We start from the raw sequence: 19,764 nt of genomic DNA, 5'->3' as shown, positions 1-19,764 counted from the left end.
TCTTAGAGTCAATGGAAAACAGAATGTGAAATGTTTTGGAATACTTGGTCAGCTCTTTGTCTCAACTGCTGTTAGGTAAGCCTGAAGTGAAGCAAAGAGGTTTAATATATGAACGTAAATTTCAATGTATTTCAATGTAAATGTCAGTAATTTCCAAACAGTTAGTTTTGCTTATGAGATAATCTCACTCCCTTTCTCACTGGTTACTGGTACCTTTTCTTCACTTCAAGACACGTCTGTAGTTGACTGGAAGAGTCCTCTTTCTATACTGCTGTTACTTCCATTTCTGTCTTTCTTCCTCACAGATGATTATTGGATCACATCTGAGAACTACATAAGAAAGTGAAAGTGGGAGACAAAACTCAAATAAGGGTTAATAAGCCAGTATTCTGATATGGATGAGCATATAGTCAATGGGAAAGAATTCAGATAATTTTTAGTATAATATGGTAAATGCTGTGAGGCCATGTGTCATTCCTGTGATTCTGATGGAATAATTACTGGAAAGAGAGCTTCTGTTCCTAGAAAACGAGGGAAAAGAGGCCATGTAAGCAAACATGACTGCTGTCCCCCATGTGACATGCGTTGCATTTGGTTAGAAAATGTTCAATTCAGTATTGTAATCACATGCTGAATAGAAATATATTCAATTTACATTGCATTACCTTTAATCAACAATGGGAATATTAGTACATTTTGTCAGAAAAATTCTTACAAATATGTGGTCTACTAGATAAAATAATAACAGGGCTTGGTAGTGACAAATTGGGAATTGCTGCTTTATTTAGATGATGTAGTAGGAATTTTTTCCATTGCAGTGAATTTAATTGTTCTCCCCAACATAATTTTCTGATTATAGAGAAAATTTATATTCACATTTAATTCCTCAGTCTAATGGACAGAGTCAGCCCTGACTTCACTGTACTCTGACCTAGGTTTTATTTGCAGTAGTGATTTCCTTCACATACTGGATGCTCTTTGCAGTAAAGGTTTCTACATTTGGTGCTTTGATAATTAAAAACACAGTGAATAGAAAAAAACGTCAAAATTGTTTATTATTGAAAAGATCTGCAAAGCAGGTAGTAAATAAACCATCTTATTCTGTCTTGCCAGAATCTGATATTAACGGAACTGTCTTTTTGCTGTTTTGCAGTTGATTGCTTATGCGTCAACTGCAGACGGATATTTAGCAGATCAGCCTCTCCCACTGCCCATCAGAGTAGAGGATGAAAATGACAACCACCCTGTTTTCACAGAGGCAATTTATAATTTTGAAGTTTCAGAAAGTAGTAGACTTGGTAAGTCTGTTTTGAATAATAAAAAGAATCATTTTCAACATGTCTGTGTACATTTTAAAAGACATTGAGCTTTTTATACTCAAGGCCAGATCAGCCTGAGATAACGTTGAACTAGTGTCTACTTACTACAAAACACTTAATCCCATCAGTTTCAATCATATGTGCCTTATGCATACAGTACAGAAGTTTTTGTTGTTGCCAATACAATACAAATTAACTGAAGGCAGCTAACAGTTAGTCAAGCTTTGTATAATATTTTGTTTATATATTTTATTTCATTTTCTCATTATGTGGGTGTTTCATTATCCTCAACTCCAGGAGAGGACATGCAGGGTGGAATGAACAACAAAACTGAAATCAGTATAGTTTTTTTTTTTTTTTTGAGGTTTTATTTAGGAAGGTGTTAAATGGCTTCCACTGAGGGTTCCATTTTTTTATGCTCCTATTTATATTCTCTTTTCTTAAAACTACTATATTGCTACTTCCAATTTAGAATGAATACTGGAATAACTTCAGAGAAACTTACCACAAATGTTCTCCATTCTAAACACTTGCTCTTACGTGTGGAAAACCAGAGTATTTTAGTTTATCTGGCCCTTAAAATGTAGCACTCATGATGGCTTCTGAGAACTTCTGAGATTTGCAATGTGGAGAATAACTACTCACGATAAAGTTAAAAGAAGGAGGACTCAGTCATAAAGGATGACTTTGCTAATTTGCTTATTCAAGTTTCCAGTAGTTGCTTAGATCTTCACTGCAATATTATATCTGCATTTTCCCTTTATGTTTTCCTTTGTTAATTTGATGTCATAGATGTTAACCTCTTTATTACTCACATGACACAGTTAAAAAATTTAAGAAATTATTGGTTTGCAGTATAAGAAACCTAGTTTGGTTTTTTTAAAATAAATTGTATTGTGTATAGTGGAGGTTTACAACATGATGTTATGAAACACACATAGATGATAAAATAGCCACTATAGCATAGGAAACATAGTTTTTGATGTGGGGCATGTTACTAATTCATTGTGGAAACTCATGGAAGTCTCTTTGAGTTTTCTTACTTGTAAAAGGAGTTCGTTCCATTAGATGACCTGTAATACTTTTAGCTTCACAATTCTGACATTACATTGTCTTTAATAATTAGCAATGGGGTATGCTTTTCCTTTTTCAAAAAGAGGTAATTGGTTTCAGGCTTTGTTAAGGATTCTCTTCTCTTCTGTAGTAACAGAGAAAGATAAAGGACAAACACTTCAATGCCCAGCTTAACCCAAGGTGCTTTAAGCACATTTTATCAGAAGGTTCAGACAAGTTAAGGCTGTGATACTAAACTAGTTTAATAGAACAGATCAAATCAGGAAGCAGCAAAAAGATCGTAGAAAGGAGAGGCTGGACTACTAAAGGTCAACTTGATCATCTATATTATTACTGCATACCCATAAGAATGTGATTATTAAGGAGACATGGTTTATTCCTCCAACTAGGTTTGTTATTGAAATACGTGCAAATATGAATTCAAATTATTTTTGATTGCCATTTAAATAATTTCTTTAGTAATTTATGAACAAATATTTTAAACTGTGAGCAGAACAAAAGTATATCTTAATTTTCAGCATCAGAGTGTTTTGTGTGATAAATTTGAAGTTATCTTCACCAGTCCTATCTAACACTGAAATAATAGTGCTGGCAATAAATACATTTTAAATTAGGTTTTCACCATCATTGTTAACAATTTAAGAATGTATATACTTTTTAATATATTTAGCAATGCTGGCAATTAAAGGCTCTTTTATTTTTTAATGTGCAGGTACTACAGTGGGGGTGGTTAGTGCCACAGACAGAGATGAGCCGGACACAATGCACACGCGTCTGAAATACAGCATTTTGGAGCAGACACCAAGATCTCCTGGGCTCTTTTCTGTGCATCCCAGCACAGGTGTAATCACCATAGTCTCTCATTATTTGGACAGAGAGGTATCTCACACACTCCATAGAATATCATTTCTCTGAGGATTAAGCTTCCCTCTCCCATTTGTTGTAACTTGCTATCCTGTGGATTAAGAGTTTAATTTTGTTTTAGGCATAACACAATAAGAATTCCTAATTTTTTTCTGCTTTTAATATTATTTGCATTTCCTTATTTTAGAGTAGCTATAAGGAATAAGAAATACAGATCAACTGGGATTTAGAAAGGATGTGGAAAGGAAAAAATTGTTATAAAATGTTTTTTTCTTACATGTGCCTATTTGGTTCCAGTTCAGCAAAGGTTTAAATTTCCGTGTAGGAAAATAAGTTTCACTTGTTCTATGGGTGCAGATCATGCCCTGCTTTCTATTTTAATTATTATAGATGTACTTTTAGTGGGTAAAATATTAATTGAAATAAAATTGATGGATTATTAAAAATATGTAACACTTTTTGGATGATAGTAACAGCATATTGTCATGTATATGGTACTTTATATTGACCTTCTTTATGCATAACTGTATTTGCCATTTAGAATATTTTTGTTTGACTAGATAGGTGTTATATTCAATCTGTAAAGGAGAAATGTGACAGAATAATTGATTGACTTGCTCAAGTCAAATTATTGCACTGAATCTTCTTATATTTAGTTTTTATTGTTTTATTTTGTCAGCCTCCATTTAACTCAGAATCATGCATTATTGACTAAAACAGATGAATCAATTTTATATGCACAAAATAGCTTTTTTGGATTAGTTCAGTGTTTCCCACTACAACTAGAATACCATATACAGAAGAGTATATAAGAATAGAAAATACATTATAAATAAGCAATCAATGGGATTTGATGCCAAAGAAACAAAGAGGGATGGTGGGAATCTAAAAAAAAAAAGACTCAGAAGTAGTACAAATGTTTTAATTATCGCTATTTTTATTTTTTGTGGGGCCAGGGCATTTTGTGTTATAGATAAAATACATGAGGATAATCATAAGTGGGAAAGTTTTAAGGAGACAATCTGAATGTGGTTTCATATCTGTGGAGTTTGTAGAGATGATATGGTAATCAAGTGAATAATTAAAACTGCAAGTTAACAGGTTTTAGTTATCACATTTTTCAAAATGAGGTTTGGAAAAATTAAATTTAGAGGCTCACAACTTGTAAGATACAGTTTTAGGGTCAAGCCCAGGTCTGCTACTTTCCTGAAGAAGAAAAAATCTACCAGGATTTTGTGGGCAACAACCATGGAGTGTTGAGGGGAAAAACATAAGAAGTAAAAATCGTGGGAGATAAAAAGCAATGAATTTGGAGGAAGAAAAACAGAATATCAGGGATTCTTAAAACATATGGGAAGAGCATTTTAAGGTGGGAATATTGGTTACTTTCTTTGTATTTTTTTTTTTCTTTCTCTTTCTTTCTTTCTTTTTGTTTGGGATGGAGTCTAGCTCTGTTGCCCAGGCTGAAGTGTGATGGCACAATCATGGTGCACTCCATCCTCTACCTCCTGGGCTCAAACAATCTTCTCACCTCAGCCTCCTGAGTAGCTGAGATTACAGGACACACCGCCATGCCTGGCTGATTTTTTTATTGTTTGTAGAGACAGGATTTTGTCACGCTGCCCAGTCTGGTCTCAACTCCTGCGCTCAAGCAATAAGCCTGCCTCAGCCTCCCAAAGTGTTGGAATTTACAGGCGTGAGCCACATGGCGCCTGGCCAGAGTATTGGGTTTCAGTGTTGAAGGGAGATCAAGTAAAATAAAGTCTGAGGGAAGAGATAGAGGGAAGCAAACAATGAAAAAAAAAAAAAAACCAAAATAAGAAAAGTGTGACGAAAGAATAGTAAGATAAAAGAGAAAGGCCACAAAGACGATTGGACAACAAATTAATGACTTCAATTCGCCATCATCACACCAACTGCCAAATTTCATTGCCAAATCCAGCAGCAACCTTAAGTCCCTGTCTACTGCTGACACTTCTTAAAACTCTCTTTCCCCTTAGATTTCTGGTCTTCCTCCTGCTTCTCCGATCTTTCCTTTTTAGTGGGCTTTGCATAGTCTTCTTATTCCCTCATGCTAGAAATGCTGTAGTTCCTTGTATCCTAGGCTTTTCTCATCCTGCAGCCTCTCCTCAATTTAATAATCTGCTTCCTGCTGTAATCTCAACCCCCATCTACATACTGATGACTTCTGGACAGACATTTCTGGGCATGATCTCTTCCACATATATGAGGCCATATATCCAGGTGCCTTTTGGACTTTACTCCTTAGATTTACTTCAGGCACATAAGATTCAACATATGCAAAACAATACTCAGTATTTCTACTCCTTTGTCAACCTCAGTAGTATTTACTTCCTCCAAGAACTGTTCTCCTACATTCCTGTATTGTTTGGTGATGTCCCTATCTTCCTATCTCTCCAAGTGAGACACCTGTACATCATTCTCAACCCCTTCTTCCTAATTTTAATATAGAATTTATTATTAAGTCCTACTGCATTCTAACTCCCAAGGAACTTTCCTGTTGTCTTTTCTCTTTGTCGTGATTGCGACTGCCTCAGATTTGGGACACCTTGCCCCATTTATTAATTTGTTTTTTAGAGAAGAGATTTTGCTCTGTGGCTCAGGCTGGAGGGCAGTGGCATGATCATAGCTCACTGTTACCTCGAACTCCCACTTTAGGGTCTCCCTGCCTCATCCTCTCAAGTAGCTTGGGAGTACAGACACACATCAACATGCCCAGCTAAATTTTTATTTTTTTAGAGAGATGAGGTATTGCTATATTGCTAGTCTCAAACTCTTGGCCTCCAGTGATCCTTCCACCTTGGCCTCCCAAAGTGCTGGGACTACAGGCGTGAGTCACTGCAATGGCCTGGGCCACCTGTTTTAGATGATCGCTGCAGGTTTTTTTTTAATGAATTGCTTTGATTCCTCAGTTTACTTCAAATTAAGCCAAAACTTTTTTAAGAATATTTTTTTCTAAAACTCCAAGATTCTTATTTTGTGCTGCCTTTATGACTTCTAAAAACCTTTTTGCTACTACCTGTTACTTAGAGCTTAAGTATAATTTTTGAGATGGGTCTTGGTAATTTCATCTCTCCCTACCTTTTCAGCTTTATCCTTGTCTACCAAATTCCTAGAGTCTGTGCAAATATAGAAATCATGTAAAAGCACAGACACTCACAGATTGTGTGTATATGAGTGAGTGAGTGAGTGAGTGTGCAATTGAAGTTTCATTCATAAATCTAACAACAATTTTTCAAGGCTAGTTAAATATTTGCTTTGTCTTCAGGTTGTAGACAAGTACTCATTGATAATGAAAGCACAAGACATGGATGGCCAGTTTTTTGGATTGATAGGCACATCAACTTGTATCATAACAGTAACAGATTCAAATGATAATGCACCTACTTTCAGACAAAAATCTGTAAGTATGGAATATCAAAATATGCCTGTCTTATCTAATGTCATTTTTTATTTAAATTGAATTAATAAAATTAATATTTCATAAAATATCATACTTTGAGGCATATTTTATGAATAAAATTAAAGTTTAAACAAATAAGTGAATCTATTTTATTTATTCATATTAGTGCTTCTATTATGTCCCTTTTGTTAAAGACCAGTAACTAGTCTTCATTCGTAATGAAACTCTTCTTTTATTTAAAGGATAACCCTTAATGAAACAATAATGTTTTTGATTGACAGTTTTAAAATAATCTATGTGAAATTATAATGGTAAGTATTTTTGGAATCACTTTGTCTTGGTAAAAGTTGTCTATAAAGTAACATATTAATTATCAATGACTTCTTTCTGTTTCAGTATGAGGCATTTGTAGAGGAGAATGTATTTAACGTGGAAATCTTACGAATATCTGTTGAAGATAAGGATTTAATTAATACTGCCAATTGGAGAGCCAATTTCACCATTTTAAAGGGAAATGAAAACGAACATTTCAAAATCAGCACAGACAAAGGAACTAACGAAGGTGTTCTTTGTGTTGTAAAGGTACAGTAGTGTAACTGATAACTTCCAAATTAACTGGTTTTAGTTAACTAATAATTTAATCAACTAAATAGTTTCAGATCATAGACTCTACAAGTTGGAAGAGAATTTAAAATCTGTTTAAACCAGTATTCCAATCTCATGCCAATCTAATTTTATCGCCAGTTGCTAGTCACCCAGCTTCTGCTTGAACATTTTTAACGATCTCCATGGCTCCACTGGCCATTTATTCCACTTATAAAACGCTTTGGTTCTCAGAAATTTATTCTCCTTATAACTCAGGTGTTTGGTTCTGATTCTTTCTCTAATGCTATTCAGAACAGGTATAATTCTTTTGAAAAGTCTGCTATGTTCATTTGAGACTTACCTTTTGTAGGATAAATATTCTCAATTTCTTAATTCTTACATGATGTGACATAGAAGCTCATATTCTTCTCATTTTCTGTTTAATATATGCCTGGTTGTATCTCATCCTTGTAAAGGTAACATTGACAATGAAATTTAGTGTTACCTCAGACAGCACTGAACAAACTTACTTTTTATTCAATATGTTGTATATTTGATTGTCCTGGTACATTCTAGGCTCCAGGTTATGAGGATAGGAAGGGATATGTTTGAAAAGGATCATTGGTTTTATACTTCTAGCTCAGAACAATAACAATAAAATATTGTCTTGTGGACAAGAATAGGGGTCATTCATTGAGTGAAAGAGGCTTATCCACCAAAAATAGTACAGTGGCAGCTTTGGTACATAAAAACCTCTATTTGGAGTTATTACCTCAGTAAAAATTTCCAAGGATCATATATTAAGACTTGGCAACTTCTGTCCATATGTGAAGAGTCAAGTATAGACTCTTGACATCAAGCCTCCTTATTTTATTTTTCTATGTGATCTGCTCAAATTGAATACTAAAAACCAAGTACTTAAAAAACACACTATGCTTTATAGTTGAGAATAATAGGAAAGGAAATAAGGAAATGATACTGATTGCTTTTATTTTTTGTTAGTACAAATCGATCTAGTCTTTATCTGGACTCTCCAGAAAGCAGAATGCAAGACAAAGACCTGAACATGGGTAGATATTTAGGAAGTGGGTCCCAGGAAGCCAATGTTAAGATAGGGAAATAAGACAGGGAAGGAGGAAAAGCCAATCCATTCTGCGTTATTGAGCTGGTCATCTTTGGTGTCCATCCATTCAAGAAACCATGTATAACTTACCTCATATTTATCTCCTCAAAGATGGATACCTGGGGCATTTACCCTTCACATCCCTTCTCGGTAACCAGACCCCACATGTTGAAGGTTTCCCCCAGAGAGCCTTAAATTCACCTCACTTCTGGACTGGGCTGTGCCTGCTGCCTGCTGAGGGAGGCCTCTGGTTTTAGGTGGGAACCCCAAATCTGAAGAGCCAAATCTTTGAGTGCTTGAGATGTGAATCTCTCAGCACGCATGGGAACTGGCTGAGGGTCTGTGGTGTATAATTGTTCTGAAAAGGGCTACTGTATTATCTTATGCAGTTTCCAAGGCTGAACACTTACCTACTACTGGCATTTTTTTCAAATTGATGTGATTATAACAGATGTTTTGTTGAAGGTTCTCCTGGACACCCTTCACCCCTCTTCCTCCTGATGTAGGAGAATCCCAAAATTGGGGCTCAACCCAGAGGGTTCCTGGCTTCACCCAGATAAGAATTCAAGAGCAAGACAACAGAGTAAAGTGAAAACAAAGCAAGTTTATTAGAGCAACATAGCACAGGGAAATGGTTCCTCTACAGACAGAGAAGTGTTACTCCCTAGGCAGAGTAGCAATTGTGGATTGCTGGCTAGCTGTATTTATAGCTACTCCTTAATTACATGCTAAATAAGGGCTGGGTTATTCATGAATTTTCTAGAAAAGGGGAAGGAGTTTCTGGAACTGAAGGTTTCTCCCCTTTTAGATCATATAAGATAAACTGGGCATTACCATGGCGTTTGTAAACCATCACAGAGCTTGTGGGAATGTATTTTAGCATGCTAATGCATTACAATTAGCATATAATGAGGATTGAGGCCAACTAGAGGTCTCTCTCATCAGCTTCGTGGTTTTAACTAATTGTGGCTGGTTTTTGACTGCATCCTGTTCTAATCAGCAGGGTCATGATTGATGCTTAGAAAACAAATCTTGATGATCTCCTATCTCTCCTTCACCAAACCTTGGCTTCTCCTATAAATAAGTGAAAGAATAGTTTAAGATTTGGGGAGGGTAGACAATGCTAACTAACTCCATTAGGTTCTGTCAGAGACCCAAGCTCAGACCTTTTGGTGTGCTGTCTATCTGCTCCTTGGTCAGACGGCATCTCCTCCAGTCTCTTTCAAGACCTTTACTCAAGATCTGTATGGGGAAACTCTATCATTATCATTATTATTTAATATCAATGGTTTTGACTCACTTAGAGGAGATAAAATTTAAATAGCACTAGGAATTAAATTTCTATTCGCAAGTTTTTTTGACCAATACAAAATGATCTCTAGTAAACTTCTTCAAAAGAACATCCTCCAATTTTTAAAAAGATCTAATCAATGAGTATTTGTACTGAGGGTTCTTTTGTATGTTTTTTTGACCAAGGAGTTCTGACCATAGATATAGTAAGGTAAAAATGTCCAAAGGTGATTGGAAGTTATAAGCTATATCCTGGAATATTTCTCATTCCATGTGGCTGATACACATTTGCTTCATTTCTGCATAGCACTCCAGGATTCTCCAGAATGGGGAACAGTTACATAATAATACTTTACTGGTTTGTTTTTGGTTCAGACTAACCTACTTTCACATCTGGAGGATATCAAAAATTTCCCCAATATATTTTGTATACATTTATTTTCATATTTTAAAACATAAGATAGTTGCCCTTATGTTTGATATTATATCCTAGTTTCTACATCAAGGAAATACTTTTAATATTTTTAGAATTTTAAAAGTAGTTACCATGAATCAAATTCCTTTTATGTCACAGAAAATGCTGGGCACTTTTAAGTTGCATATTTAAGTTACATAGTTGTCATATCCCTGCATAATAAGATGTTATTATCCCTATTTTACATTGATTAAAAAAAAAAGCAAACTCCCAAAACACAACCACTATCTAAGGCTGATGAAGGTAAATAACTTCCTCAAAGTCAAGCATATATTAACTGTCCACCCTGGAATACAAACCTGGTCTGTTTTGTTCCAAAATTAATTATCTTTCCATTACTGTGTGCCATGCTTCATTAAGCCCACATGGCAGTTTGTATTCAATGTCACAGAATCTATTCTATCTGCAGCCCTTATAATGAAATTCAATTATATTCTCAAATTCATACTTAATATTAAATGCAAATTAACATCAATGGCTGATATTTATTATTTTCTGAATGCCAGACATTATGCCAAGTGCTTAGCCTATAGTATCTCATTTAATTGTTTTAAATGTCAACAAATTATTACATTTATTTAGTAATAAAACCAGTAATTTTAAATTTTTCAGTAAGCAGTTCATTAGTTTAAAGTTCAAAAGAAACAAAAGTACAAAGTTCAAAAGAAAGAAAAACCATGGTGTAAAACATCTCACTTAAAAAGTCAGCCACTCAGTTCTGCTTGGAAGAATTAATACATGTCACCTGTTTTCTGTATATTATTCAAAAGGTATTTTATAAATACACAAACATGTTTCAGTAATCTTATCATATTTCTGTTTTAAAAACAAATGCATTTACTTCAATTAACATATCTCTTGAGTTCATTACATATACATCAGTAATATTTCACAGTACAGGCATACCATATGTTTTTAACCGGTTCCATATCTGTGGAAGTTTAGACCACACTCATGGATATTCTGTATTCCTTATTCTGTGCTATTCTTCATTCAGCAACTTTTCTCTGAAATCATTACATGTCAGTAGGTAAATAGTTTTGTCATTTTTTACAGCTACCTATCTTAGTAATTACAGTAAAATATCCATCATATGAATGTAAATTATTATTTAACTTGTTCATTATAAATGGAAATTTAAATCATATCAATGGATTTTCTAATTTTTTCATTATTTCGAAATATATGACAGTGAATAAACTATAATTTAAATGTAGAATAAATTTCTAGAAATGGAAATCCTTAGCCAAAAACATGGCTATTTTTTTCTGTGGTGGATTTATTGCCTGATAAATAAATACGCCCAGAAAGGTGGTGCATGCTGACTTGCTCACTAGAAATGTACACACGTGTCTGTTGTAAAATAATTGCTAATGATATTATCAAGTTTTGATATTTATCAGTTGAATGGCAAGAAAATGGTGTTTCAGTGTGGCTGAACATTCCCCTTATATGAAGAAACTATTGAATATATTTTATATCTTCAAGCTCACTAGTCCTTTTAGCAACTTTCTATGTTTTGCTCTTCTCATCTATTAACTATTTATTTGTAAGGGTTTTATAGTAGAAAATAGTTTTGCAAATATTTTTACCTATTTTTATTGTTTCATAAGTTTGCTTTTGTTGGTTTTTGACCTCCAGGATTTGTTTTGTTGGCAGGGCTTGCAATTGATCAGAGGCTCATAATTTATCACAATTTATTCTAGGTCACAATTTATCAGATGGTTGTGAGATTTGTGTCATTATCACAATGTTAACATTATGAAAGTATTTTATCTGAAATTCTTCTTATTGTTTAATTATCTATCTATCCATTTAAACTTTTTATCTGCATGGAATTTATCCCAGAACAAAATGTAATATGAATCCATTTTTAGTTTTCCTATCTGTTCCAACACAATTCTTTGAATAATACATTCACCCTCCAGGTTTTGATATATTTTCTTTGTCATAAAATAAGATAGATGCACATTTGAGTTTGTTTTTGACATCCTCTTTTGTACCATTAATTTATTGTTTATTAATTTGTATATATATGCTGCTGTATTATTGCTAGCTATGTAAGAATATATTTGCAGTGTTCCATGCCACTCTTACATAGTGCTCTCCTTTGTGGATTTTTTTCTTATGAATATCTTGCTTCTTCTTCCAAGTGAACTTTCAAATTGTCTCCTAAGTTTAAAAATATCTCTTTTGATGTCTTTACAATTATGTTAATTTTGTAGAAAAAGTTGGGGAGAATTAGCGTTTTTCTCATAAGTTATACCTGAGATAGTAATTTCAATTTTTTCAGCTATTGTGTCTAATTTCTGAATAGGATTTACATCCATATTCACAAAAGGGATTTATCCATAATTTTTCCTTTTGTATAATCGCTATTGTTTTTACTATTAATTTTATGCTTGCTTCACAAAAATAATTTATTTTCCTTCTTTTTTTCCACATTCTGAAACAGTGTCCAAAAAAAAAAAAAGATAAAACCAAACCACATTGAATTAAATAATTTATTCATCCTTTCAAAACAACTCTATGTGGTTGTTACTCTCATTCTTCTCATTTCCAAATGAGTAGATTGAACAAAGAGAAGTAACATGCAGCAGTCCATACAGCTTGGGTAGGTGATTTGTACCCCACAGTCAGGTGTTGAATGTCCAGACTATTTAGGAGCGATAACTGTTCTTACAGCGGAGATACAAACCCAGATCTGTCTGATGTGGAGCTCTTACTCATAATCTCTGGGCTGTTCTCCTTCTGGCTTGGTATCCTTGCTTCCCTTATGTGTCCTTATGTTTTCCGTACTTGGGTAACTTAACTTGACAAAGCCATTACTTCATTTGCACAAGAGGATCTTCTCTTTTTGGAACCTTAATTTATTTCTACATTTGGGAGTTTACTTTTTAAATGATATCTTCTTCTGATATTACTAGTTCCTTTGCTAATCATGCCTTCTCTTTTCCTTTGAGTCATTCATACTATTTGCTAACATTTTGATTAATAAAATTTGCTTCTGCCATGTTATGTTTTCCTTTTCATATTTTATACAAACCCTTAGAAAACCTGAATTTATCACAGGGCTCCTTTGATAGCCACGCTAGTCTTTGAAAGTATCTTATTCGTTTTCTTAAGAAAGAGTTATGATTTTGTGGTTAAATCATATCTTTAAGTACTTTTTAATGTTAGTGAGTTATCTTTTATTTCAAAATCAAACACTGTAAAATCAGGGTGTTCAAAATCTATCTTTCTGTCACAGACTATGTACCTAATGATGACTAACCTTTTGCATACTGATTAAAGAATTACATCATTGTTGTTAACTCATGATAGTCAGAATTATATTCAGGAAAAGAGTCCATGTTAGTCCTTCCTTTATACCTCAAAGAATTAAGTAATCAGTAGGCCAAATCAAGAATTGCTCTGGTATACTTCCTTTAGCTGAAAAAAGCTTGTAAACATTGTCTTGTTAACTTCTCTTATTGTTGCATTATATTGGCTGTTAACAAAAAATACATCATTTATTCCCTTCATTTGCCTCTGTGGCAGCTTAAGTGATTACTCAGAATTTAGTAGAAAGCACTTATTTTATGCTGTAGTGTTTAATGTCATTCTTACAACAATTTCACAGAAGAGAAAAGTTAAAGAGACTAAAAAACATTCCCAAAGCCACACAGATGGGATGTAGTATAGATAGAATTTGAACCTGGCTCTTTGATTCTAAGTATATGCTGTCAAGCACTATGTTAAATTGTTTTCCACAGCTGTGTGACCTTGGAAAGCTATCCTCTGTATTATCTGAAAATGGGAACAATTATTTCTCTCTGCCTCCCTAATAGCTCTTCAAATATAATATTGAACATAAAAGCACTTGGTAAACTGTAGGATATTATTATTTTATTTTAAAAGTTATATTATGTTCTTGAGACTAGTGTTATGTGATAGATAACGTTTCTATAACCACAAAGCATGAGTGACACTGCCTTTCGCTGAGTCCTGGGTAAACTTATTCCATCTCAGTGTCTTCTGTTCATTTGAGCAGCAGCAGTGGTGCATATGGGCTTGAGTGAGGATATTATTCTTGATCTTTCTCAACATCCATTTCCATAACTATACATTTTCTAGGGAGTCGTTAACATCTCAGTGCAATATGGGATATATATGAATACTTTTTTAAGTGGTGAAACAAAAATGTACCCTGAGTGGAAGAGAATTTACATGCTTTCCTTTTAATTAGTTAATCCCATTAATCTTTGGGATTTCATCTCACCAGATTTTTAATGTCGAAGAGTTTAAGCTACTAGGGCAATATCCATCATAAGCCTTGAAAAATTGGGCAAAGAAACTCTAAGGCTTTAGCAAGTGGTTCTGGATTGAATAGTTGTGCCTCCTCCAGTGCAGCAGCTGTTCTCTAAATTTCCATCCATTTCTCATTGCCAACAGCTGCTCTTACTCTCCATGTGATCACACCAACACATGAAATTTGTGAAGCAGTGTTCATCAGCATCAAATGAACAGATATTAATATTGCTTTTCCTTGGCTCTCCAGTTCTGGAATATTCATACAAAATAAAAAAGGTTTTCCATACATTTTGTAGATTCTAAGATTCAGAAATTTTCTTGACTTTTTAGTGGACTTGTGATGCTAGTGTTTTACTCCATTAATACCTAGGTGTGGAGAAAGATTTAAAATAACTTTACTCACCAATTTTGATTTTGTTCAATATTTAGTCAGTGACTGTTTTGATAAGCAGGACGAGAAATTGAAGAAAAAGTGCTTCAACTTTGTGGTACAGTGTAAAATAATGTTTTATGGGTTTTACTTGATTTATTATCTAAAACTGAATTTTAGTCAAAGACTGATTTGAAAATGTTTTAGAAGCTGGTAAGCCAATCAAGCAGCACAGTGTAGCAGAGGGATTATAGCGTGGCTAAGGAAAGGGACTCAGGTTGGACTACTTAGCTTCAAAGTCAAGCACAAATGATAATCTTTCGGCCTTACACAAAATCAGTTTATCTCCTTTACCTGTTTTCTGCTGTGTAAAATGAGGATGAGGCTAATAAAACTTGTTCAATAATGACATGAGGATTTAGTGAGTTTATTTTCACTGCTTCGAGTAATGCCTTCTATGCAATAATAATTAAATGAAGCACATTGTATTTCCCTTACTCCTCTGTGTATCCACTGTGAACGTTTCATTGGATGAATTATAGATAAAGACAAAGTATAATTCTCAACTTTTCAAAAATGTAATTTTCATGAAAATAGATAGTGGGCATGGATGGATAAAGGTTTTAACTCACTCATGAAGGAACCAGCAAAAAGACAAGTTGATTCCTAAGAAGAAATTAGCCTCCGGATGGATTTTGAAAAAAGTAAAATCAGAAATTAGATGGCTCAGTTAGATACCTTAGAGGGCAATTAAAACAGACATTTGGGGCTAGGAGTGGTGGCTCATGCCTATAATCTCAACATTTTTGGGATGCTGAGGCAGGTGGATCATCTGAGTTCAGGAGTTCGAGAACAGCCTAGCCAAGATAGCAGAACCCCATCTCTACTAAAGAAAAAAGTACAAAAATCAGCTGGGGGTGGTAGCATGTGACTGTAGTCCCAGCTACATGGGAGGCTGAGTGAGGCAGGAGAATCGTTTGAACCTGAGAGGCAAAGGTTGCGGTGAGCCAAGATCACGCCACTGCACTCCAGCCTAGGTGACAGAGCAAGGTGAGACTCCATCTCAATAAATAAATAAAACACCAAGACATTTGGAATATCTTTTCTATCAGACAGAAAATAAAATCATTGCACCTTTTTTGATTTTCTGAAAGTCAACATCTAACTTTACAAGAGTGATAAAATGCCTGGACCATAGTCAGTAGTAACTAATAAGCCAAAGGAAGGCACCTTCCCTGACTCAGATGACCCTTAGCCCAGCCTTTTAGACAACGCTCCAAGTAGGGCCATGAGAATACTGTCATCTGTTTGCATTATTTTTTGAATCAGAATAATTTTCCTTAATAAGAGCAAAATATAAAAATATTTCAGGAATTTCTTTTGTCCAACTCTATAAAACCACCTGCGGAAGCTTTGGGACCATTCTTGCTAAAGGTTTAGCCCCCGATCCACTCTCTTTTTAGCAAGGGATAAGAGTCAGTATTAACAAAATGTGAACATAGAATTTATGCAGCACTGGTCAGAATGACAAATTTCCATTTGCTATTTGAAATACCAAATGTATTTTACACTGATACTAATATACATGGACTTTACTTTAAAGCCACTGAATTATGAAGAAAACCGTCAAGTGAACCTGGAAATTGGAGTAAGCAATGAAGTGCCATTTATGAGAGATATACCCAGAATGACAGCCTTGAACAGAGCCTTGGTTACAGTTCATGTGAGGGATGTGGATGAGGGGCCTGAATGCAGCCCTGCAGCCCAATTTGTGCGGATTAAAGAAAACTTAGCAGTGGGGTCAAAGATCAATGGCTATAAGGCATATGACCCTGACTCTAGAAGTAGCAATGGTTTAAGGTAAAAAGAAATCTATAATCACATACTAATAATGTATTTGTAATCATTGAGATAGTAGCTTATTTGAAAACATTTTCTAATGCTAAAGACTATTTTTATTTTTTATTAACAGATACAAAAAACTGCATGACCCTAAAGGTTGGATCACCATTGATGAAATTTCAGGGTCAATCATAACTTCCAAAACCCTGGACAGGGAGGTCGAAACTCCCAAAAATGAGTTGTATAATATTACAGTCCTGGCAATAGACCAAGGTAAAAAAAAAAAAAAGATTTTAATCTGGTATTTTATGAAGGAATTAGAGAATAAAATGCAGCTATTCTTATGCAGATTTTTGTTGTTGTTTTTTGTTTTGGTGGTAAGCATATGGAATTCTTTGAAGTTACTTTAAAGACTCTTTGTGTCTCTCTTAATTACCTAACAAGGTGAAACTGTTTGGTGACAAGAGGCCATGTTTTATTTATCTCTATATTCCCAGTAGGGTAAGACCTTAAATTCTTATATATTTCTGTGCTAGAGGACAAAGGTAAAGCTTACATCTAAAACTAAATAAAATGGCCTCACCAGACTCTTCCACATTAGTTTGCATCACTTCAAATTGAGCTTTTATGTAGTTCCGCTGAATATTAGGTCAAAATAATCCTTTTCTTAAATTCTGTTCCTTAAAATAACCCAGAATTTTTCAACCCTGTCTTCATATTAAAATAAGAATATTAATCTGTAGATACTTTGTTAGACTAACTGAATCAGAATCTCTGGTTGTGGAGCCTGGGAAACTTATATTTAAGAAAAAAATCTTCCTAGTGGTATGAATATCTACTGGGATTAGAAATCTTGTCTGTAACTACTTTACTACTTATTAACATCTGCACTTGGAATCCCCAGAAATAGAGATTGGAATTCAGACTTTTATTTTTATTTGGTTGTAATTCTGGTAAAAGATTTATTGGCAGTGGCATCTGATACTATCACTAGCAATGGTCATTTCAGATAATCTGCAAATTCTATTTATTCATCTATTATTATTTATTTACCATTTCCTTTAATAATTAGTTTACTTAAAACACATCATATATAGAATATAATGGACTTTTTATTCTTTAAGAAATTATAAAAGAATTTTAAAATAACACTAAACGTTATTCTTCTCTTCTTAGATAACAGATCATGTACTGGAACACTTGCTGTGGATATTGAAGATGTAAATGATAATCCGCCAGATATACTTCAAGACTATGTAGTAATCTGCAAACCAAAAATGGAGTACACTGACATTTCAGCTATTGATCCCGATGAAGCTGTCCATGGAGCTCCATTTTATTTCAGTTTGCCAAACACTTCTCCAGAAGTCAATAGACTGTGGACCCTCACCAAAGTTAATGGTATTTAATCAAAAATAATGTTTTATAAACTCTGAAATAACTGAGACTAACTGGAGGGTGGATTTACTTATTTACTTACACAATGCATGAAGTAAAACTGATTCTCATTAATATATTTTAGAAGGCTAAACTAACGTTTTTTAAATATTGTATGGGGGCAATATTATAGATAAAGTAAAGGAAATTATAATTTTCAGGAAGGCAAAATTTACATTTACAACAAAGAAAACCTTTGTTAAGCAGCTTATCATTAAGACAAACATTTTTTGTGTGTGTATGTTTTAAAAAATAAAGCCAGTGGCTGGGCATGGTGGCTCATGCCTGTAATCCCAGCACTCATTGAGGCTGAGGCAGGTGGATCACTTGAGATCAGGAGTTCAAGACCAGCCTGGCCAACATGGTGAAACTCCATCTCTACTAAAAATACAAAAATTAGCCCGGCATAGTGGCACATGCCTGTAATCCCAGCTACTTGGGAGGCTGAGGCAGGAGAATCACTTAAACCCAGGAGGCAGAAGTTGCAGTAAGCCGAGATCGCACCACTGCACCCCAGCCTGGGAGACAGAGTGAGCCTCCGTCTCCAAATAGTAATAATAATAATAACAATGATACCAGTGAGGTGAGGAGAGAGCAGATGTGTAGTTTAAAGTGTATTGTAAGCTGACTCTGGAAGTGAGAAACCCGGGTTTATAGACCAAGCACTCTGGGGTATCTTGGAAGTGAACTTGGTGGGTTATGGGAAGGGATATGGAAAGGAGTGTTCAGGGGTTGCCGTCTATTGTAGCAGTTTCTGGGGGTGTCATGTTCTGTACTTCATCACTCTGTTGTTACTGCCATGTTCTTTCATGCAACTGGGCTTTTGTGTGTATGGCCCCATCTACTTAGAATACCTCTTTTTCCATTTCTTAGCTTGATATTTATGAGCATGATTTCTTTCCATGAAATTTATGAGCACCTACTATCTATTAGGTGCTAGTCCAGGTCCTGAGGATTTATATAGAGATGAACAAGACAGGCACAATCCCAGCTGAGACGCTTCAATTGGAAGGAATGGCACCATGACCCTTTGCTACCTGCATTGCAATACGTTTCCTGTTGCATTTACATCTGATTACCTCTCCCTTCCAATACATGAGTTTCCTAGAACATTTACAATCCATCTTTGTGCTTCCAGCACCTAGCCTAATACTTAGTAGATACTAACTGCTTAATAAATGTTTGCTTATTCAATAATTACTTGTGTGGATAAAAGAAGAAACATACTAGGAGAATAAGTGCATCATGTCATTAGAATTTAGAAGGTTTTACTTAGAATGCCAAGAGGTTGGGTGGAAGGAAGGATGGAATCTGGTGGTGAAAGGCATGTGTGCCAGGCTGAGGGGACTGCCCTTGGTACAGTAGGTGACAGCAGTTATGCATTGGAAATGTGCAAGTAAGGCAATACCATTCCCAGATTTATGTCTTTTAAAGGTGACACTGGTAACAGGAGGACAAAATGAAGGGGGCAGAGTTGAGTAAAGGAAAATCAGAGGCCAATGCACTACTGTGAATAACTAAGATACGAATATGGCTCCACATGTTGTCTTGAGGGCGGGGAGAGATTTCAGGGATCTTCCCTTAGACATGGTGTGGTGTTGAAGGGTCCTACATAAACCCAAGTGGTAATTCATATTCCTCTGGGGAGCCTTCAGGTATGAGGTGCAG

The 19,764-nt window shown here is 34.8% G+C and overlaps 1 protein-coding gene across 2 annotated transcripts in view; it reads left to right on the top strand.

Annotated features, from left to right (window-relative positions):
• The window catches only part of DSC3 (desmocollin 3), a 50,277-nt gene that overhangs the window by 17,884 nt on the left and 12,629 nt on the right, over positions 1-19,764 (top strand). For both annotated transcript variants that reach the window (XM_008979651.5, XM_008979650.5), the window contains exons 6-12: positions 1,154-1,298; positions 3,106-3,272; positions 6,547-6,681; positions 7,078-7,263; positions 16,421-16,677; positions 16,790-16,932; positions 17,836-18,060. In XM_008979651.5, coding sequence (XP_008977899.1) covers positions 1,154-1,298; positions 3,106-3,272; positions 6,547-6,681; positions 7,078-7,263; positions 16,421-16,677; positions 16,790-16,932; positions 17,836-18,060 — 1,258 coding nt within the window. The remainder of the gene's footprint in view (positions 1-1,153; positions 1,299-3,105; positions 3,273-6,546; positions 6,682-7,077; positions 7,264-16,420; positions 16,678-16,789; positions 16,933-17,835; positions 18,061-19,764) is intronic.

The sequence above is a fragment of the Callithrix jacchus genome, chromosome 13 (genome assembly GCF_049354715.1).
Source record: "Callithrix jacchus isolate 240 chromosome 13, calJac240_pri, whole genome shotgun sequence".
In the NCBI taxonomy this organism is placed as follows: Eukaryota; Metazoa; Chordata; class Mammalia; order Primates; family Cebidae; genus Callithrix; species Callithrix jacchus.
Note: the sequence above shows the minus strand (reverse complement) of the source record. Positions and strands in the feature narration are given on the sequence as shown.